At 35.0% G+C, this 24,452-nt stretch overlaps 1 protein-coding gene across 1 annotated transcript in view; it reads right to left on the reverse strand.

Annotated features, from left to right (window-relative positions):
• LOC129256738 (uncharacterized) overlaps window positions 1–24,452 on the reverse strand; it is a 50,871-nt gene that overhangs the window by 23,508 nt on the left and 2,911 nt on the right. Inside the window, exons 2-3 of the mRNA XM_064096075.1 lie at window positions 10,123–11,197; window positions 5,821–5,897 (exon numbers count right to left, since the gene is read on the reverse strand). Of these exons, the coding sequence (XP_063952145.1) occupies window positions 5,821–5,897; window positions 10,123–11,197 (1,152 nt within the window). The remainder of the gene's footprint in view (window positions 1–5,820; window positions 5,898–10,122; window positions 11,198–24,452) is intronic.

A 24,452-nucleotide genomic window follows, 5' to 3' on the forward strand; every position in this document is an offset into this window, starting at 1 on the left:
AATTTACAGCCTCTCAACAGAAATGATTGTTCCGGATGGTTATTATTCAACCAAAGCCACCTCAAATGTGTAACTGCAGAAGAAGCTAGCTGGTTTGTGTATTTATGGTGCTTCATACTTACGTAACATCTATATCAGCAATTAAGGGTGCCAAAGTATTATAATCCTTGCAACGGACAAAAATGTGGTTGTGTTGGATTTGTTTTCAGTGCCAATAAAATGGGTTTTACTCACCATTATAATGTTGTACATCATTCAAACTTGGTAACCATATTGGAATTCAAAATAGCATCTATTATGTTTTTTTCATTGATCAAGGATGCAAAGATCAAGTTTTTCTCCAAATTCAAAGTGTTACAGGCCATACGTAAGACTTGAGCAAATTATCTTTCATGGCGGCCATCTTGTATTTCAAAATGGCAACCAAACAGGGGTCTGACAATAATCAGAGCCTAAATATATGCCTATATGACAACTTTGAGGGCCAGAGTTCATATAAAACTCAAGACAATTATCATTACTTTTAATTCATGGCGGTCATTTTGCCAAAACCCGGTGGTTACATTGCTGGTGGCCGGCAAAAATCAGTGCCACGTACTTCTGTATGCCAAATTTTGGTGTCATATATTGTAAAATCCAAGAAAATTATTTTGATATGGTTTTTCATGGCAGCCATATCTTGCCGCTGAACTGATGGTCAGATCACTTATGGCTGGCAATATTTGAAATCAGCACCCAAAAATAGGTACTCTATTTGCCAAAGTTCAGAGCACATGTAAAATTCAAGAAAATGATTTTTATTGATTTTCATGGCGGCCATCTTAGATTTCAAGATGACAGCTGACCTGGTGGTAAGACTATTGAAATAAGTGCCCTAAACTACACCTACACTGTATATGCTAAATTTCAATACCATAGCTCATACAAAACTAGAGAAAATTATTGCAACGATATTTCATGGCGGCCATCTTGGATTTTAAGATGGTTGCCGTTTTGCCGCTGACCTGGAGGTCAAATTGCTGGGGGCCGGCAATATTTGAAATCAGCACGCCGAATTAAGCCTATATGCCAAATTTCAGTGTCACATATCATGTAAAACTCAAGAAAATGACATTTAATGATTTTTCATGGCGGCCATCTTGGATTTCAAAATGGCGGCCATTTAGCCGCTGACCAAGTGGTCAAATTGCTGGGGGCAGGCAATATTTGAAATCAGTGCCTAAAAATACCCCAACATACCAAATTTCAGTGTCACACGTCATGTAAAACTCAAGAAAATGACATTAATGATTTCTCATGGCGGCCATCTTGGATTTCAAAATGGCGGCCGACCCTATGGTCAAATCACGTGGGGCCGGCAATATTTGAAATCAGCACCCCAAATTAAGCCTATATGCCAAATTTCAATACCGCAGTTCATATAAAACTCGAGAAAATGATTGCAATAATATATCATGGCGGCCATCTTGGATTTCAAGATGGCGGCCATTTTGCCGCCGACCAAATGGTCAAATTGCTGGGGGCTGGCAATATTTGAAATCAGTGCCTCAAAGTACCCCTATATGCCAAATTTCAGTGTCACATGCCATGTAAAACTCAAGAAAATGACATTTGATGATTTTTTAATGGCGGCCATCTTGGATTTCAAAATGGCGGCCGACCCGATGGTCAAATCGCTTGGGGCCGGCAATTTTTGAAATCAGCGCCCAAAAATACCCCTGAATGCCAATTTTCACACTTTCTGCCAGATCCGAGCATCTTTTTCACATATCTACTGGACTAATATAGGTTTTGGCTAATATGAGCACTTGCATGCTTAAACTACTAGTGTACATTTCATTATCTGTCGACGTGAAATCATTTTTCTAGTGTCAACGAGTATCTCCATCCCAATTTCTTATTTCCCTTTGCTTTGTAAATTCAAAACATTTAACCATCTATAAATATCAGGGCCCTGTCTTACAAAGAATTACGATTGAACCGATCAACCTCAAGTATATAGAAATCCATCAATGTCATAATTTTTTCTTTAGGAAAAATTTGCACATTCTCCTTTTAAAACAAAATAAGCATACAGAATTGTCAAGAAAATGTTGAATGTATGAATTTACATCATATCTTGAGAATAGTAAAAAAAACCATGTATTTTAGATTTTGATGTTACTGACTTTCCATAGTTGTGGTTGATTGGATCAATCGTACCTGTTTGTAAGACGGGGCCCTGAATTGACATTCTTATTCCTTAAAATCTATCTAGGCATCATTTGACATATGCTTTATATGCAATGATGATTGTGATATCATAATCTATTTCAACAGATTTATTGGTATATATGATGAACAATCCCTGTGGAAAAAAATCGAGGGAAGTATGCACCCAAGCTCTTCCGACAATATGTCGAATTATAATTTGCAGTTATTTGTCTGAAGATATTGACTTTAATCATTGAAAGTTCCCAGCTTAGGAAGGATTTGTTTGTAACTGTCGATCTAACCCGAATTTCAAGTTCATATATTGCTTTATATACTTTATGTGTAAGTGATTCTCATAACAGTATTCTTTCGATTCTCTTTTCCCCTTTTAGCATGCATTAGACTGCTGTTTTATGCAAATACTATTACATTAGCAAAACGATTTCCCGACTTCTTTTCAGATACGATGTGATGAATAGCGGGGCCCTATATACAATAACTAAAAACCATGAACTTTTTAGCAACATGAAATTTGTATGAGCATCATAACGCAGATGATTGGTAATAATCCTCTTCTCAAATTTGCCCAATGGATCTAGCAAGGAATTGATTTAGTATCATTACCGTGCATCTCGCGCCTGTTCTCTTTGAAATGAATCGCAGAAGTTTGTGCATACCATTGTTGTGGCAATCCTACTCACTATATAATTATTTGCTTACTCAAAGATACCTTTTCCCATCGAGCAATGCCATTCAGTTTGATCTGCCTTTTGTCATGTTTGGGTCTCTTAAACATTGGGCAGAAATAAAATTTCAGCATAACTCAATGCTAATCATGTTTTATTTATTGTTTGTTGGCTTTACATTATTTTTTTACAGAGACCATACATTTTACTGGAAATGTTTGCAGTACAGTGCTTACTGCTGTTACGTGGGCATGCAGCTGTCCAAAGTATAGCAATTGTTCGTTTACATTATTTTGGTCCCAAAACTCGACAAGGCTGAAAACTTGATATTATTACGTACAATCTCTAGTTAATTCTGATAACAAAAAAAAACTCTAAAGTTATCAAAGGAAAACTCTAATAAAAGAAAATATTGGTTGGACATTAGAGGTGAATTTCATAAGCTGATAAGCATGATTCATTATATTGGTATGGCAAAGTGTTGCTACCAAAAGTTACATATAGACACTGTGTAACTTATTGTAAAGGTCATGATCTCTGTATCTACCTAGAAGAATTTTGAACTGGAGAATAATAGAGAACATGAATAAGGGAGCGACATTGTTAAATGATGTATGTACTTGAATTTAGGTTCCACTATAATATCTCCAGAGCTCGATATTGATTTATGACATTTAAATTAAAGGTAAGCCTTTCTAACCATACAATGACTAACTTTATTTTCTACGATGTTATTTCAGTAACAAAGATCCTCAAGTCTTAACTATGAAGATTGATTAAACAAATTTAGATCACCCAGGGATTAAATTTGGAGCGAGAACATGAATCATATCGAACAGTTTTCATACTTCAAAGTGACATGTGTAGAAAACATTTGTATCGTTCTTCCATTTAAATTTGCATTTTTAATGCTGCATTCGCATGATCACATCCTTTCTTATTTTTCACCTGTTCAGCGTGTGTATGTGTGTCACATGTCTTTCAGTATTTCAAGATCTGAAGACATTGTCATATCATGGTCCTGTGCAAAGTTTAAAAGAATTTTAAGAATTTTAAAAGAAAAGAAACATTCGTGGATCATTATAATTCATCCCAGATTCATAAAAAAATCTGACCTTATAATCTCCAATCCCCCTTCTTTGCCAAAAAAAAAGCCGAGCTCGTAAACATTCTTATAACCAAATAATAAGAAATTGATACAAAATGACAACTAGAGAATAAAACTAGTTAAAGTTAAAAAAATGAAAATAACAAAGAGAATAGAAAGCGAGAGATGAAAAGTCTTTATACATAATCTTGCCTTGGAACTCACGACACGAAACTCATTGATCAACAGAAGAAAAGGAAGGCGGATTGGTTTTATTGTATATAATGGCCTCCATGAAGAGTTCAAGAATTTAAGAATTGTCTTGGGGGGAATGTGAAAACTTGTAAACTGTATTTAAAAGAGTGATAGCTTCGGGAATCCCTGATGTTATTATCGACATTGCCACTATGCTATGGCACATTGTGATAAGTTAATGGTATACATGGTATAATTAATATTATTATGTGGTCCTTGTTTTCAGAGGCGATGCCATTGATAGGGCCCTGAAATAGAAGATAACTTAACAATGATCTGAATTAAACATAATGGAATAATAAACATTTACTATCAAGTGAATAAGAAAACTTTTTGTATACCTAAAAGCCGTGGTCGGGACAATGCTAATAAATCGATGAGTATATGCAAATATATGAAACGTCACACCAATGTGCTTTTTAGCCTACATGGCCAAATAAATACAGACGAATATAAAATAGTATACACTGTGCAATTCCTATTCATTACCACATCTTTATCACTGACACAATCTCCTCTTGGATTATGTAGTGAATATCGATCGCATTCTCTCGCATGACGTCATTCGTGTTTATTCTTGCAAAAATAATTCATTTCTATAAACAACGACAAGCGATTCAACGTATCTTCGATATATTATGGTTTTGTTTTCAGCGTGCAATGTCAACAGACTCGTATCAGTAAATTATTTCCACATATTAACAGGCGTGGAAGCATTTTCAAGAGAGAAGGCTCGCTTTAGACTGACAACATCGCCAAGGCATCTTTTATTTTTATTTTAATCGAATGTATAGGCCTATAGACTTTCACAAAATTATCATTATTGGCATTATTAATGCAAACAGAAAACAATAAGCCGATTGAATATATAACAATTTGATCTCATTTATTTTTCTATACAATCATGCAGAGGATAGATTACTTTTCATTATGTATTCAGTATGTATTATAAAAACACATAAAAGCAAGCGCAGTAATTATTCGATTAAGAAAATTCTTCATCTGAGTATAATAAAGATAAAATGCATAACATTGTATTCAGCCAGATTTCCAGATAAGATTTTCATGACTAAACAGGCATGTTGTCTTAGCTAAACATTACAACATGATTAAAGCAAACACAAACCAACAGCCTTATATATCGCCACCTAAAGTCTTCAACTACTCAAATCTGACAGGTTTCCTTACCCATAATGCAACATTCTAAGCAGTGTAGTCTTGTGAAATAAGCCGTTACAATTCATTAATCAATACATTCATACCATAATATTCATAATTACTGTATGTTGCCAAGAAGCTGAACAAATTCTTGACCTCTTATATTCCAATACAATTCAATCGTTGTTTTTGTGTGTATTTTGGGGGATTTCTTTTTGGGAATGTGTGTCACCTGGAAATTTTGGAAATATGCCAAAGTATGCACAATCCCCAAATGATCTTTCTTTTTTTTTCATTAAAGTAATATGAATATCAGACGCATTTATCATATATAATCACTGTATTTTACCCGTAGTTTAGTGTCCTTTTTACAGGGTAACACTATAAAGTACAGAAAGGAGATAGTCATAAAAGAGAATAAAGATAATAATCAAAACTTACTGGCCTTCCAGAGAGATCCCAAATTTCCACTGCTAGGCTTCTCTCACCAGCCGTTAGTTTTTGTTGAAACAGAGAATCTACATAATCAGTTGAAAATACAAATAAAAAACACAGAAACATTGAACTCATGGGCAAATAAAATTTTAATTGCTGTAGCGATCGTTTTAAAGTGAGATTATATATGTCGGCAATCAATCGGCTCAATAAAAACAATCCCTCCCTCTCTTTCTCTTTCTAATAAGAATGCTTATGCAATTACCTTCCTATTTTCTTTATTCTTAAAAATTATGATTATTATCATTCCTAATACATGTAGTAATTAGAAAACAATCATCATTCAACAACGACTTCTAATGACATGAATGATCTTTTGTGTATCATTATGCGATTGATTTTTAAATGATTTGCAACAAAGACAATTGAAACAAAAAAACTTATTCTATTGATATATTTTATGTTTCATTTTGTCTTTTGTTGATTTACTACGAGTTTCTTTGATTAGGAAATATTGATATGTTCATTTGGTTTGTGAACAAATAGCTTTTGTACTTTCAATTGCTTAATTGTAATATATACACAACAACAAAAAGTAAGTCCCCCCTAAATCAAAATGCTGTAACTTTAGAACGGAATAATTTTAAGATATAATATTTCGTAGGTGATTTTTTATACTCATTAAGCAACTCCTGAAGAAAAATTGGATTGATCAGTTGGATCATGCATGAGTAATCAAAGATTGAATTAAAAATGAGCATTTTTGAAAGTCACAAGAGTCGTTTTTCAGATTGTGTAAATACAAAGAACAGCAAAGGTTGTTTCTTGGTGAATTTCATGGTGCTAATTCTGTTTTACTATCCATCAATTAGCCACTCCACACAAAATTTTGATAGCGTATGTTCATGGTTGAGTGAGCACATTTTTTTTTTGACGTATCATCATACATTAAGGGTTTATGGTTGTATCCTCTGTAACTTGTTAAAACATGTTAAAATTGGAAAATGTTAGTGGCTCCCCTCCCCCAATTTCTTGGCCCCTCCCCATTTTCAAATTCTGGCTCCACCACTGATTTGTCTATATATTCTACTGATCCTGAGAAAATGTTAGGAAATGATTACATTTATGCAGTAAAAAGAGTAAGGAAAAGAATACATTTATGCAGTAAAAAAAAGTATTAGTTTTCGAGTATGCTCGCTCAACCATGAAAGTGTAAAATGTTCGGAAAGTGCGTGGTGATAAAAATGATGGATGATAAAAACAACAGCAATTAAGTAACATTTAAAACCGAATTCGCCCCCAATATTCGCTTTATAGCCCCTCAAAATGAGTCTGTGACATTGAAAATGCCCCTTTTCCCCCTTTAATGCGTGCTCACTCATCCATAAATAAACAAATCGATTTCATTTTTGCATAGAATTCTGCCCATAAGTTTATAAACATGTCTGCCAAATTATAATGCTAAAGACAGCTTTGAAAAAAAGTGCCACCATATTGAATAAGGGGTTGCTTATTCTCTAACATAATTATGAACCCATAGTGTACAAATAATATAGTATTATTATTATTATATTATATTATATTATATTATATTATATTATATTATATTATATTATATTATATTATTATATTATTATTATTATTATTATATTATTATTATTAATCCATAGTGTACACAATGTCTATGAGAGAAGAAGTCAGAATTTCAACAAAAGTGAAATAAGGATTTGATTCATGGACGGTTTTTGTTACTTCTGTCAACAGTTTTTTCATGAAACTTCGCACATGGCTTCAGTGTGACACTAAGCAAAGGCGCGCACATCAAAATAACCTTTCGATACGGCACAGAATGGGGCCAAGGCATTGAACTTTCTTCTCATTTGCATAATTTTCATATCTTGTGTGCTCACTGAAGCATTAAACATCGGGATTTTCATGAAAATCAAATCAAATGAACTATGCAAGAAGGTTTGTGACGGATATCCATAGTTAGCAATTATTTTTTTTCCAATAACCTAAAAAAGAGGTAATCACATTCCACATGTTCATTCAAGCGTAAATGTTTAATCGAACGTCTTTGAATCATTGAAGAATGTTAATTGGTCATGAACATAACGAAAGAGGTTGAGAAGAGATCATTTCAGTTACCAAATTGAAACAATACTTGCCAATGATATTTGAAAATCGTATTTTTTGTTTTCATTTGAATGTTCAGTGAACCTTGAAATGATAAATATTGTTTAAGATACTCTTCCCAAAAGTTATTGTCATCATATTCGATCATTTTTATCGATAGAAATGTGTAAAAAATCAAATTATAGCAAATTTTGACTATGTTTATTCAACCATGAAAATTAGCAAAAAAAGTAGTATCATCTTTTTGAAAGTACGTTTTACAAGCCTTCTGACTATTTTTCATGAAGAGAATGTGGAATTCGTTCCAATAAACTGGAATCGAAGTCATGATATTTTGCTTGTGACTTTTAAAAAGTGATAGTTTTGCCTTCTGGCGGTGCTCACTGAAGCATGACATAAAATACGTCCGTAACATTCACTCAGAGGGTAGCTTATAAAATTACCTTCACGCTCATGTAAAAATATATTAAAAACTCCCAGTGGTTCGGAAATTATGGATGTTTGTTTTAGGGGGGACTTTCTTTTTTTGTTGTGTATATATTCAAACAGTTTCCATGATGTCATTATGATAAACTAAGGGCGATCGAATTGCATCACTATCAGGATTATAAATCTGAAAGAATCGCAGCATTCTTGAATCATGGACGATAGCATGCAGGGTCATTGCTTGAATCATGAACCCAATAGGTCCATGCTTGAATCAACATGATTAGTAATGAAACTACTCAGGAATGTCACAATAGATGCTGTTGCGGTATGCTGCTGAAAATAATCTTTCATTAATTCAAGTCCACTATACGGAGTAGAATAATTTATGCAGGATTATATAGCAAACCATAGAGGCTATATAGCGTCAAAAAGAAAAGGAAAATGGTGCTTCTACTCAATAAAGAATAGAACCTGATTGAATAAACTCCAGGAAATGAGCGAATTGTTAAATGATTGATGAGTGGATTAAATCAGTATGAATTTAGAGTAAATTTGTATTGAATTTAGATTGACAATGTGCACCTTTACTCAGTTTTGAAGTGACTTATGAGATCACTCTAAGATCTACCATCTATCCTTGTTGTCATTCTGATCAAATGCAAATGTTTCGAAACTGAATTTACTTTTAAACATTCAATCCTCGAAGACTGAATATTGTCACTCGTTATAACAATTAATTCTTGTTCACTATACAGCGGTCTTTTCCTCTCATTTAGATTTGTGTTTTTCTTTAATATTTGAGCGTTTGCCCCATTTTAATTGACATCAGAATGCTATTTTACTGTGAATTCATCAATACTTTAACATAGGAAGGAGTTTGCACGCTGATGTAGAAACGTCACCCCCCCCCCCCCACACACACACAGCTAAGTGGGATTCCCAAATAGTCAAAAAGTCATATCATCGACTCAAAATAAAAGCGTGTGTTTATATGATATTTATATAATCTGATGTGATTACAGAGCTTTCAAGAAGAATTATGATTATCCACACATGCATGCAAGCTTGAATAAAATAATATAAGAACAGCAATAGGTTCACATCTACGCATGACGAACTAAATTACATCCAGGTATTACTCAAGTGGACAAACAAAGCACTAAACTATTAAAGATTTTATTTCAGTATCTCTCTCTCTCTCTCTCTCTCTCTCTCTCTTTCCTCTATTTCAAGCAAAAATCACGTTGCATTTGTCTTTGGAAATTATAAAAAGCCGCATAAAGAGAGAGATTTTCAAAACAAAGAAATAACTGTGTCAATGGCTGAAGAAGAATTAGAAAACTAAATCAAAATGAACGAATGGAAATGTACTATTTAATAATCATGTAATTTTCAATCATTTTCTGTTCTATACATATACACATATAGAACAGTGCAAGCTTAATAATCACTTTATTGTCAATTATGGTCAAGATTTACGTGATCGGTCTTTTATCGTGTTTATACCGATTAATGTTTAACCATAATAGGATTAAGGTTATGGCTCTCATAAAGGATAATAGATCTTGTAAATCCCGTGAGGCTTAATTTGTTTTTTATCAGTTATCATTGCTTAAGAGGAAAGAGAATCAATTTTGATTCGAGTATATATCATGAACGACCCCCCCCCCCCCACACACACACACACACCCTCACCCCCCGCACACATAATACACAAATAATATGATACTTGAGTTGACCTACCGTTCTTGGTTCCCCTGAAAGGCCACCAACATGTTACATCCAATCCATCAGTAGGTGATTCTGCTTTATGTGCTACTCCTGAGCAGATGGATTGAACAAAGCTAGTTTTACCACCACCACTAGGTCCAAACACCATCAACCGAAGTCTGAAGCCAAGGCTTCTCTCACAGAAATAATCCACCAAGCCATCGACTTCTCGTTCGATGATTTCTTGTGGTGGTGAACTCAGCTCTTTGCACATATGGACCTGGAAGTTTTTGAGTCTGCCAAGGCTGAGTATAGTACTGGGCACGCATGTCAGACCGGTCTGACTAAAGTTAAGCCTTTCGAGTTGAAAGCACCCTTCCGAGAGTGCCTTCAAGGCTTCATCAGTAATCTGGATACAGTGCTCGACGCTGATTGATTCAAGGGAGTGGCAGAAGCGAGCAATGCTTCGGATTCCAGCATCTGTCACCCGAATGCAGTTACCTACTTCCAATTCTAAGAGATCCCGTCGCTTTTCAGCCAGGTAGGCAAGACCCTTATCAGAAATGCTAGTCCTGTTTAGAGCAAGATGCTTCAGTTTTGTGCAAGTACCAGCCAACGCGTAAAGTCCATCATCACTAATTGCTTCACATGAGCTAAAATCAACCTTGTTCAAACTATCACTATATTGTTTGCTTAAACTTCGAAGTCCATTATCAGTGAGGCGTGTGAAGCTCACAAAGCTGATCACTTCGAGAGAAGCCTTACAGTACTTTGTGAAGGCATCTAACGCAGAATCCACTAACTTCCATTCCACGCCATCTTCCCGTGAAAAGATCACCGATTTCAAATTCTTACAGTTGGTTCCTAACAGCTCGAAGGAAGAGCGATCAAGGCGAGGGCACGATTCAAATCGTACATACTCCAAATCACGGCATCGCTCTGATAAGATCGCCACAGCATTGTTGGTAAAATCTGGTATGCAGACGACACACAGGCTTTTTAATCGCGGGTTGAGGATCGCCACTAATTCTCGAATCGCATCCTCATTCACGCATGCGCATTGATCAAAGTGGACGCTCTGAACAGTATCCTTCTTCTTTAGTGTTTCCTGGCATATAGAAGAACAAAAAATATAAAGATATGTAATATAAGACAATGTGACGTACAGAGTTCAAGTAGTAAGCAGAGTTCTGTCATGATGGGATAACTATTAATCGGTGAATTTTCAAGGTTACACGCAACCATATAGTTACATTATTTTAGTTCAGCATACTGTCGAAATAACTGTCAAAGTTTTCTTTCGTTATGAAGCTTAAATTAGCTTATGGGTTGGTGCTGTGTCTGTGTATGATGTTTGTTTGATGATTATGATATGGTATGATCACCTAATTAGCTGATAACGGTCAGCTAAGGAAACAGAATACAGGCGGACAAACGGGTAATGTATTAATAAAAAAGAAATTATGTTGACATAAAATAAATAACGATAACGTAAGGAAATCAAGGAAATCTTATGGGATGAGTTTTAAAAACAACCAATTAAAGGTAGGCACTTTTGATGACAAAGTACAGCGAGGGGCGATAAAATGTCCAGCTCCTACGTCACTATCCATCCGACGGTTCGCCGATGAATATTCATTAGATCGTGGTCGTGTGCATGTGTGTGTGTACAATACCGAGTGTGAACAACCAAAGAGAGTTTTCAAATGGTGTGTGTGTGTATAAAACAACGCAGGAGTTTATAGTGTAGAAAATATAAGTGTTTGATGAAGTTTTTACATAAGAGGAAATAATATATAAATATATGGAGGAACAATGGAAGATGAGGTGAGGCAAGTGTGCAGTGAGGTTTTTTTCAGAAGAGGAGATAATACAAATATATTATTGAGGACAATGTAAGATGAGCTGAGGCAAGTGTACAGTGAGGTTTTTAAAAAAAAGGAGATAATACAAATATATGTGGAGGACCATGTAAGATGAGATGAGGCAAGTGTGCAGTGAGGTTTTTCCAAAAGAGGAGATAATATGAATATATGTGGAGGAGATAATATAAATATATGTGGAGGACAATGTAAGATGAGATGAGGCAAGTGTACAGTGAGTTTTTTTCAAAAGAGGAGATAATATAAATATATGTGGAGGACAATGTAAGATGAGATGAGGCAAGTGTGCAGTAAGGTTTTTCCAAAAGAGGAGATAACATAAATATATGTGGAGGACAATGTAAGATGAGATGAGGCAAGTGTGCAGTGAGGTTTTTTCAAAAGAGGAAATAATACAAATATATGTGGAGGACAATGTAAGATGAGATGAGGCAAGTGTACAGTGAGGTTTTTTCAAAAGAGGAGATAATACAAATATATGTGGAGGACAATGTAAGATGAGATGAGGCAAGTGTGCAGTAAGGTATTTCCAAAAGAGGAGATAATACAAATATATGTGGAGGACAATGTAAGATGAGATGAGGCAAGTGTACAGTGAGGTTTTTTCAAAAGAGGAGAAAATACAAATATATGTAGAGGACAATGTAAGAGGACAATATATATATATATATATATATATATATATTAAAACTTCAGTTTCTTTTTATTATCATGTCCTGCTAGTATAATACTTGCCAGTAAAAAAAAACATGTTAATTGTAACATGCTTTTTTGGCAGATAAAAATATATATTTGGGCAATACCATGAAATATGTGTGGGACCTTCCTGAAATTTTTTGTCTCTGATTTCTTGTTCTTTTGACAGTCTTATGCTCTCAAATGACTGTGGCTTGGTCAGTTTATAAAGTGGAGTAAAACTTGAGAAAAATTTAGGTCACTTGTAAAAAAAGTTGATCGTTTTATGCAATTGACAAGCTATATGTCTCCAGCCACCCTAAAACTAACAATAAATGCCATATATTAATTTGAAGATTTTCATTCATCTTGAACAAGCATATCATGAGCTTTAAAATGATATATCAATTGAGGTCAATAATGTCCCTCTTAAGTACTTGATTGAATGCAGGAAATTTGGTGAGAGCTTCAACGAATTCGGAAAAAACAAGGTTCGATATTTGGGGTTCACTCAATAAATTGTGAGATGTGTAATATGCAACCTTTAACTATTAAGCAATGGTTTTCAAAGAAACTCTTGTATTTTTGTCTTCAACTTTTACAACCTTAAATTTTGACAGTATAAAGAAAAATAATTACTCTTTTAGATTAACTAAATTTTGATATTTTTTTCTTTTATTAAAAACTATTGTGCTTATTTACTAAAAACTTTCCATGGCAACTTATTGTTGATTCTGGGTGGCTGGTCACATTTAGTTTTGATGAGAAAAAAAAAAAACATAGTGTATGAATTTTTTTTTTTTTTTTAAAGTTGCCTAGCTGTTGGTATTTTCTTGTATTTATTTTGTTATCTAACAATTATAGATTTCATTTAATCACAACAACCATTAATCTTGCCTCAACCAGGCAACTGATATTGTAACAGTAGGCCTACTTACACAACTTGATAAATCAACAATATATAAAGCTGTGATGTAGAAGAACTTAGTGATCCTGTAATTACCATTAACTACATATAAATAGATTGTCTTTCAAGCGTTATGACATATAATCTCTTTCCGTCCAATATCAGATTCTACTATTTGATTCAGCTTACTGTCAAATGTAGTGCTTGCAAATTGTGAAAGTTCTTTTGTTCAAATAGGTTGTATTACCCGTTATGCATTTATACTGTTTGTTGTTGTCGTTTTTTTAATATATTCTTTAACTTAATTTCTTTACATGTGCATGGTCTATATACTTTATCTTTTACAAATTAAGTCAATGTATGCTTGCCAATTAAAGTTGGCCAAACACACAGTAGGTATCAATTATCACTGAGGACAATCCCCCTCCCCCCCCCAAAAAAAAAAAAACAATTACTTGAAATATGTATAGCTACATAAACCTGAAGTATAAGTCAATCAAATATACTATGGCTAATTATATACTCTGAATTTTATTATTACTATTCTTATCATGACAACGTAGCTTCCACTTGTGCAACAGTATGTTATATATATTTCAATTTGATTAATTTAATAAATTCAAGACTAAGTGGTATTTTGGCATAATGTTATAACTCAAGTGCTGTTGTCCTCTCACAGTTTGGTGTAGTAATAATGTGTGCGTCCCGTTACAACAGAAAATTATTAATCAAGCATGAGAGTGTTAAGTTGATTGACTCAAAGTGTGAGAGTTGAAGTTTGTGATGATGTAAATGGTGTGAGGTATATTTGAAAGTGATCGATGGTAATGATGATAAGGTTTAGGGCTGGTATTCAATTTTATGGTGCCGGGTAAATATGGCAGAGTTAAAAATGACAGAAGTAAAGATCATGACATGCTAGATCAGCAAGGAAAAGATATAGCCTTTCCACTTAATATCAGTTATGATTATTGACCTTGAATGGACTCCTATCGACAAAATGAGTATTATGAACTGACAAGATATTATTTTTAGATTTTTTTTCAAAATCAACACTTAGAGTTGAACCAGCCCACGTAAATTTGCCTCGGTCAATTTTTTTCTGGGACCATAGTTTTCCTGCTGACTTGGGTGAAACATGACTAAGAAAAAATTTTAAGACAATTGTTTTGCATATTCTGGTTTTAAAAAGACAAAACAATTATTTCTATCAGATTTGCATCTTTTGGGAAGAGATTTTATATATTTTGGGAGTGGAAATGTTCAAAATTCATTCATGCAAGCAGGAGGTTCAAACTTCAAAGCACTCGAGATGTTAAGTTCATTCCAAAAAAAATTGGCCCCCAATTAATCCATATGATTTGAGACTTGCCTTACCGCCGCATAAGCCTATTTTCATTACATTTTTGTCTTAAAGTTCAAGTCCACCCAAGCAAAATGTTGATTTTAATAAAAAGAGAAAAATCCAACAAGCATGAGACTGAAAATTTCATCAAAATCAGATAAAACCTCACTTTACACTTGCCTCATCTCATCTTACATTGTCCTCTACATATATTTAATCATTATACAATCTTTGAAAAAACCTCACTGCACACTTGCCTCATCTCATCTTACATTGTCCTCTACATATATTTTATTATTATTATAAATTTTTGGATAAAACCATCACCGTACACTTTCCTCACCTCATCTTACATGATTTGTATTATCTCCTCTTTCGAAAAAACCTCACTGCACACTTCCCTCAGCTCATCTTACATTGTCCTGTACATATATTTTATCATTATACATTTTTTTGATAAAACCTCACCGTACACTTTCCTCATCTCATCTTACATTGTCCTCCATATATATTTGTATTATTTCCTCTTTTGAAAAAACCTCACTGCACACTTGCCTCATCTCATCTTACATTGTCCTCTGCATATATTTTATCATTAAACAAGTTTTGGAAAAAAAACCTCATTGCACACTTGCCTCATCTCATCTTACATTGTCCTCTACATATATTTTATTATTATTATACATTTTTGGATAAAACCATCACCGTACACTTTCCTCACCTCATCTTACATGATTTGTTTTATCTCCTCTTTCGAAAAAACCTCACTGCACACTTGCCTCAGATCATCTTACATTGTCCTGTACATATATTTTATCATTATACATTTTTTTGATAAAACCTCACCGTACACTCTCCTCATCTCATCTTACATTGTCCTCCATATATAATGTATTTGTATTATTTCCTCTTTTGAAAAAACCTCACTGCACACTTTCCTCATCTCATCTTACATTGTCCTCTACACATATTTTATTATTATTATACATTTTTTGATAAAACCATCACCGTACACTTTCCTCACCTCATCTTACATTGTCCTCTACATATATTTTATTATTATTATACATTTTTTTGATAAAACCATCACCGTACACTTTCCTCACCTCATCTTACATTGTCATCCATATATATTTGTATTATCTCCTCTTTTGAAAAAAGACCTCACTGCACACTTGCCTCATCTCATCTTACATTGTCCTCCACATTTATATTATCTCCTCTTTTGGAAAAACCTCACTGCACAATTGCCTCAGCTCATCTTACATTGTCCTCCACATATATTTATAGTATCTCCTCTTTTGAAAAAACCTCACTGCACACTTGCCTCATCTCATCTTACACTGTCCTCCATAATATATTTGTATTATCTCCTCTTCTGATAAAAACCTCACTGCACACTTGCCTCACCTCATCTTCCATTGTCCTCCATATATTTATATTATTTCCTCTTATGTAAAAACTTCATCAAACACTTATTTTCTAAACTATAAACTCCTACGTTGTTTTATACACACACACACCATTTGAAAACTCTATTTGGTTATTCACACTCGGTATTGTACACACACATGCACACGACCACGATCTAATGAATATTCATCGGCGAACCGTCGGATGGATAGTGACGTAGGAGCTGGACATTTTATCACCCCTCGCTGTACTTTGTCATCAAAAGTGCCTACCCCAATTAAAGCCATAATGATACAAATGTTCGATGGCCATTTATAAAACTGAAAAATAACCTTCATAATTCATAAGACCTATTTTATTTATAAGTTTTTCATGATCACGACTTGTATAGATTTATAGAGTGTATCCTACATCATGATTCAACAAACGAAATGTAATCACTCGTAATAATACAGAATAATTATAACACATTTGAAAATTTGAAATAAAATGTTTATATATGAAATAGCAAATTTTATTCCTATATATAATTAATAAAAATGCCTTATAAATGATTCAATACATCATCTCCATCATCACCATCATTGTCAAATTTGTCTTATAGAGCCTGATAAATTACCTTGCATTTTATCAAATAAGTTAATTTGTATGATGTATCAGCTAAAGAGCTGAAACGATCAATTTACAAAAATACAGTCTATATAGTTATACTTAATAAATAATGCATAAATAGACTTTTTCTGTGACAATAATTTGACACCTTCATTTTTGGTGTCTTGAGGAGGAGGAAGAAGTGGTGGTGAAGGATGAGGAAGAAAACCCATCCCATTTTTAAAGAAAATACTTCCTGCCGGAACCAATTTACTCCCACATCTTGTGTTCTGAAATGGAGAAGAAGAACTGAATCCAACATTATAGGCCTATTCGGATTTGAAATTAATATTTGACCAAAATGGGTAAATAACTTTGAGTGCAGCGAATTCTGGATATTATTTCTTGCCGAAGGGAATTACGCCTTGGATGGGATTTGAACCCACGACCATCAGTTTCACAGTCTGGACACTAATTCACTGAGTCACAACGCTCCACTAAACTTTATAATACTTTCCTTATTCATGGTAAGGTACCAGAAAGGGTATATGTTATACGTATTTATGTACGCAGAAGGAAACATTTTAAATCATTCACATATTTTACCTCTTGAACTTTTAAATGGAGTAGTAACATTTTTATCTAAAATTAATAGCCTATTCGGATTTGAAATTGATATCTGGTCAAAAAGTGTAATAAGGTGGTAGATATCTTACTAACTAACCCTCTTCCCTAAATCTCACTCACACCCCCCCCCCTTTCAGAAACTCAGTTTTTTCCAACATGTTTTTATTAAGGATTTCATTTAAATAAACTCAAGATAAATACAAACAAAATTGACAAATCTTCATCTCATATCAATAGCAAAATACTTACCCCCCCCCCCAAAAAAAAATGAAGCAAATAATGATGAAATGAAATACCTTAAAAATATCTATAAACCCCTAAAAAAAGTTGGGAAATCTGAATTTGATCGATAGCTTAAAGTGTGATTGATATCAATGAATAGAGCAGTTAATTGTCTTTAAAATGATACCTACATCATATGATAATGGTTCACATGCAGGTGCAGTGCCTTGAAATGTGGGACAAGGTCAAAATTAAAAAGTTGCAAAATGACACAATATTGAAAGTCACTGTTCTTTTTTTCGTGGTGATGAGTGAGTTTCTCAGTGGTTTCTTTTGTTTTCATGCACCTTAACATCAACATTAACATGGAGATCTGTGAGATAACATAACAAGTACACATGCATGTTTGTTTGTTTGTTTGTTATGTGTTTGTTTGTGTAGAGGTGTGTTTGACTCCATGTTAATGTTGATGTTAAGGTGCAACTTTTGAATTTTGACTTTGCCCCACATGTGAAGGCACTGCACCTCCATGTGAACCATAATCATATCATGTAGGGTATCATTTAAAAAAACAATTAAATGCTCTATTCATTGGTATCAATCACACATTAATACTCACTAAAACCGAGGAGGGGTTATCGATCGAAGTGAGATTTCCAAACTTTTTTTGAGGGGTTTATACGTAAATATAAAATGAACTCAGCCCCGACCCTCTATGTAATCTAATAATACATGTAATTAATATTGAAAGATTTGCAAAAAAAAATCAGCATATTATTGTTGCACCCCTTAAAAAATTTACATTAAGTTTCCATATACAATGAAACAAATAACCCGTACATTGACATATACACACACGCACCACCGCAACCAACACACCCACACATTTCCACATACATAAACAAAAATATATACAAATATGTTCATGAACATGTAATTTTGACATAGAGTACAAAACAAAAATCTGCAAATCAGATTGACACAAGAGAAGGGGGAAATGAAAAGAACTAATACAAAATCATCAACACTCATACCAAAATTGACACTCGCACCACACTAGACCCATCTTACTTATTCACATTCAAATCTCTTTTCACCTTCAGTTCATCACAGTTTTGTATATATGTAAACTTATCTTGCCTGATTTGGATGCCAGGCGACTTTGTGACAACCCGTAATATATTTCTGTATTTTAATGAAAGAGGGTAATCGTTCAGCTCTTGAATTAAAATATCTTATAAGTAAAATAACAGAATTAACACATTTATTTCTATTAGAATTTCCAGGTAATTTCTAAGAATATACCCCTCCAATTCATAATTCTCAATTCAACTAAACAAAAATGATCTATACAAAATTGCCACCGAGGTTTAGCTTTTATATAGTCCATGAATATATGAAAATATGATTCAGTTTGTGTACAACAAAACGAGCAGTAACTATCCCCCAACCAAATCTCTTCAAATGTTCGTTTGTATATATTGCTCCATGTAAAAGCTTAAATTGAAATTCCCTTTGTTTTCTTATAAGAGTTGTACTTTTGATATATCCAAATAATTTACAAATGTCTAAATCTGTAAAATTAAAATCACTGTGACCATCCTTAAGTGTTAATTTATACAATTCTTGTAGATTGGTAATGAATAAGTTATAAATTGTTTTTGATTTAATTACCTCAAACAGTGGCGTAACTACGGGGGGTACGTGCCCCCCCCCCCCCCATCGGCTGGCCAAAAAAAGGGGGAAGGAGAATATGAGGGAGAAGGAAAGAGAAACGTAGTGGGAAAGAATAAATTATTGAACATTGTAATATGTTATATTATATTATATATATTATGTTATATTACTAAAAAAAAAAATTTCATAACTTTATGAAATATAATTTGCTTAGGGCCTATGTGTTCATCATTCCTGGTGCTCGCATTGTGTGTTTAACGAGATATATAATCCTGTTGTAATAAAACATTCCGTTTTTAAGTCAATATACACCAAATATATTTCCTCGCACTTCGAGTTCTTATTGTCTTTTATAGTGACATATACTTCTTTTCCATGACTACTTAAAGTGATTGCCCCCTTTAAGGTCTGAATATAAAACATTTCCAGTCTGTGCTTACGTTCGCATTTGTGGATTGGTGAGATATGTCTGCTTTTCTTGAATTAAAAAAATCAGTCCTTTAACTGTCCCTTTTTCTGATCTAAATTTCAGAAATTTTCAGCTCGCGCTTCGCACTCGCATCATTTGGTTAGTGAAATACGTATGTTCTCAGTGAATTACTACAAACAAGCCTTAGAATACCCCTCTTTAGGTATGAATTTTCTAAATTTTCAGCTCACGCTTCACACTCGCAATACTTGATTATTTAGATGCATATGATAATCATGATAACAATGACTACAACAGTGTTTCATATGTTTAGATGTAATTCTAACAAAATCAGCAAGCGCTTGGCACTCGCATTAGATGACTATGGTGAGATATGTATAACCTTAATGGATTTCTGAAAAATGGGCCTTAAAATGCGTTTACGGTCAATATATACAAAGATTTCAGCTCGCGCTCTTATTATTTGATCAGTGAGATTCATATCCGTTTACTGGCACAGTCCTTATCTTTGATTTTTACAAAACTATTACTAAAATGTCCCAATTTTAGGTGAGGATATATACAGTACATATACATGCTGGTGCCCCCCCCCCCCCCAATGCCGTGACCCACGGTACGCCACCGACCTCAAAAGTTGTTTCCTGTCTTCCAATATTCATACATATCACAAAGTCTACGAAATCAATCTTTTTAAATTTTATCGAACCAATAAAATTTGTCCAACTTGTTGGTATAGGGTGGGCAATATTTTTTTGGAGAAGTTGATTTGCAATAATACCAAGATTTTGAAAAAAAAGTCACAGGCTTTATGTCTCCATTATAAAGAATTTGGACCATGCTTAATATTCCTTTATTAAAAAGATCCTTGTCAAAAATCGTTTTAACTCTGATACAAATATTTTTATTATTACATATAATAGGATTAACCTCATCTTCAGAATATCAATATTTCCTAAAGTCTTGCCAAGCCATCATCATTTCTGAATAAAACGCACCCTCTCCCCCTCTAACTCGCACACACTCTCTCCCTCCCTCCATTTCACTCTCACACTCCCTCCCTCCCTCCCTCTCACTCACTCACTCACACACTCTCTCCCTCCATCTCACTCGGACACTATCCCTCCCTCACACTCTCTCCCTCCCTCTCACTCACTCACACACTCATTCACACACTCTCTACCTCCCTCTCACTCACTCACACACTCTCTCCCTCCCTCTCACTCAGACACTATCCCTCCCTCACACTCTCTCCCTCCCTCTCACTCACTCACACACTCATTCACACACTCTCTACCTCCCTCTCACTCACTCACACACTCTCTCCCTCCCTCTCACTCACTCACACACTCTATCCCTCCCTCTCACTCACTCACACACTCTCTCCCTCCCTCTCACTCACTCACACACTCTCTGCCTCCCTCTCACTCACCCACACACTCTCTCCCTCCCTCTCACTCACTCACACACTCTCTGCCTCCCTCTCTCTCACTCACACACTCTCTCCCTCCCTCTCACTCACTCACACACTCTCTCCCTCCCTCTCACTCACTCACACACTCTCTGCCTCCCTCTCTCTCACTCACACACTCTCTCCCTCCATCTCACTCGGACACTATCCCTCCCTCACACTCTCTCCCTCCCTCTCACTCACTCACTCACTCATTCACACACTCTCTACCTCCCTCTCACTCACTCACACACTCTCTCCCTCCCTCTCACTCAGACACTATCCCTCCCTCACACTCTCTCCCTCCCTCTCACTCACTCACACACTCTCCCTCTCTCTCACTCAGACACTATCCCTCCCTCATGCACACCCTCTCCCTCCCTCTCACTCACTCACACACTCTCTCCCTCCCTCTCACTCACTCACACACTCTCTCCCTCCCTCTCACTCACTCACACACTCTATCCCTCCCTCTCACTCACTCACACACTCTCTCCCTCCCTCTCACTCACTCACACACTCTCTGCCTCCCTCTCACTCACCCACACACTCTCTCCCTCCCTCTCACTCAGACACTATCCCTCCCTCACACTCTCTCCCTCCCTCTCACTCACACACTCTCTGCCTCCCTCTCTCTCACTCACACACTCTCTCCCTCCCTCTCACTCAGACACTATCCCTCCCTCATACTCTCTCCCTCCCTCTCACTCACTCACACACTCTCTGCCTCCCTCCCTCTCTCTCTCCCTCCCTCTCACTCACTCACACACTCACTCCCTCCCTCCCTCTCACTCACACACTCTAGAAAAAAATTAATGTATTTAATGTTTGGTCAAAAAAGTGTAATAAGGAGGTAGATAACTTACTGACTAACCCTCTCACCCACACACTCTCCCTCCCCTCACACACATGCTATCTTCTCCTCCCACTTACACACTCTTTCTGTCTCACACTCTCCCTCCATTCACTCACACACTCTCCCTCTCTCTAACTCACACTCTTTCCTTATCTCACTCACACTCTCTCCTTCAATCTCATTTATACTCTCTCCCTCGCTCTAACTCACATATTCTCTCCCTCCCTTTCACTCACACACTCTCTCCCTCCCTTTCATTCACACACTCTCTCCCTCCCTCTCACTCAGACACTTTCCCCTCCCTCCATTTCACTCTCACACTCCCTCCTTCCCTCTCACTCACTCACACACTCTCTCCCTCTCTCTCTCTCTCTCTCTCTCCCTCTCACTTTCTTTCCTCGAACTCAGATATATATATATATATATATATATATATGGTGTCAGAATGACCCCATGTACATGTATATTTATTTATTCTAAGTATATTTCAGGTGGAAATTTCTTTCAAGAAAAAATAGATATTCGTGCCTGTTTGTTATTAATTTCATAGAAATATAAAATGTCAAATCTATGATTTATATTACATTTTCTATCATGATATGTCACCACTGAACAAAAGAGTGTCATTTGAGATGTTTGTGTTGATAAAATAACTAGCACAAATATGAAATGTTTTGCCAAGTTGTTATTTTTGATTTGTCTAAAATATGAAGATTTTTTTGGGGAAAAATGACACCTAAATATCTTTCAGCTCCTGATGACAAAGCAATGTGACGAAGGGGCATGACATACTCATTTGTTTTAAATCAAATTCGTCATGATAGCACACATATTTTATAAGATACAGTAAATTTTAAGATGTTTGCAAGTGTAAACTTTTCTTTGAATTTCCTGAATGTTTCTGGCCTACAATGTATATGTATGTATGTATATGTACTGTATATATATCCTCACCTAAATAGGGACATTTTAGTTATAGTTTTGTAAAAAAAAATCAAATCAGCGCCTGATGAAAAGATTTGCTCTTACGTGTCAAAATGCAAACCCGCAGCTGGAGATGAAAAGTTATGATATTTGCGTTAGAAAAAGGAATATTTTCCAATTGAGCGTAAGGAATAGTTGTAATAAATAGTAAGAAAATAATCTTTTAAGTAAGGGGCACTGAGATCATGAATGATTTTAAAAAACAATGGAGTTAATATGTTTTTGTCGATGACATTCCAAAGATTCCCAGTTTAATATTTGGTGAATATTACAGTTCGATATATGTTTGAATGGACTTACCCCAAGTATTATTCTTCCAGCTCTGTTTTGCAACTTTTGCAATTGTGTAACACATTTTTTGTTACTAGAATCGTACACTACATCAGCATAATCAAAAATAGGAAGAATAATTGATTGGTAGATACATTTCAAGCTAGCCTCATTAAAACTGTGTCGAAGACGGCCCAAAAAACTTACGAGTTTGCTCACCTTTTCAGTCAAGTATTCAATATGTTTGTCCCATTTTAACTGCTGATCAATAACCACTCCAACTTGATATTTAGCACTTTCTTTGGGTTGAATCCACTTTCCCTGTATGCTCTCTCTCTCTCTCTCTTTCTCTTTCTCATACCCATCTTTTCCTCTTTCTTGAGCCTCTAATTTCATCAATTAAACGATGTAATCATTGCTTCTGCAAGATTGTAATCCATATACAATTATCAGAACTCTGCTTCCTGTGGCAGGTGTTTTACTTATAATGAGAGGGAGAGAAAGAGAGATAGAAATAGATGTATAACTCTGTTTGCCTAGTTTTTTTCATTCTTTATTCACTCATTATGCAATAAAACCTAGAAATGTGTTATTGTTTGAGCTCCATGACGGTATCTGAGATGGTAATCATGGAGCTTAGGCTGGAACTGATAAAAATGTATTCATGATCGAAAATTTTGGCAAAATTAAGAAAAATATAGTTACAATCTGCTAAAAAATGTCGGCTTCTTCTACTTCTTCTACAACTACCACTACCGATTCTTCTACTACTCTACAAGATTCTACTACTACTACTACTACTACTACTACTACTACTACTACTACTACTACTACTACTACTACTTCTTCTTCTTCTTCTACTACTACTTCTACCGTGAATCTACTACTGTTTTTATCACTACCATTACTACTACTGCTACAACAACTACTACTACTACTACTACTACTACTACTACTACTACTATGGTATACCATTACTACTCCTGCTGCTTCTACAACCACTGTAACCACCTCGCAGCTGAATTGATGTTAATAC

The sequence above is a fragment of the Lytechinus pictus genome, chromosome 3 (assembly GCF_037042905.1).
Source record: "Lytechinus pictus isolate F3 Inbred chromosome 3, Lp3.0, whole genome shotgun sequence".
Lineage (NCBI taxonomy): Eukaryota > Metazoa > Echinodermata > Echinoidea > Temnopleuroida > Toxopneustidae > Lytechinus > Lytechinus pictus.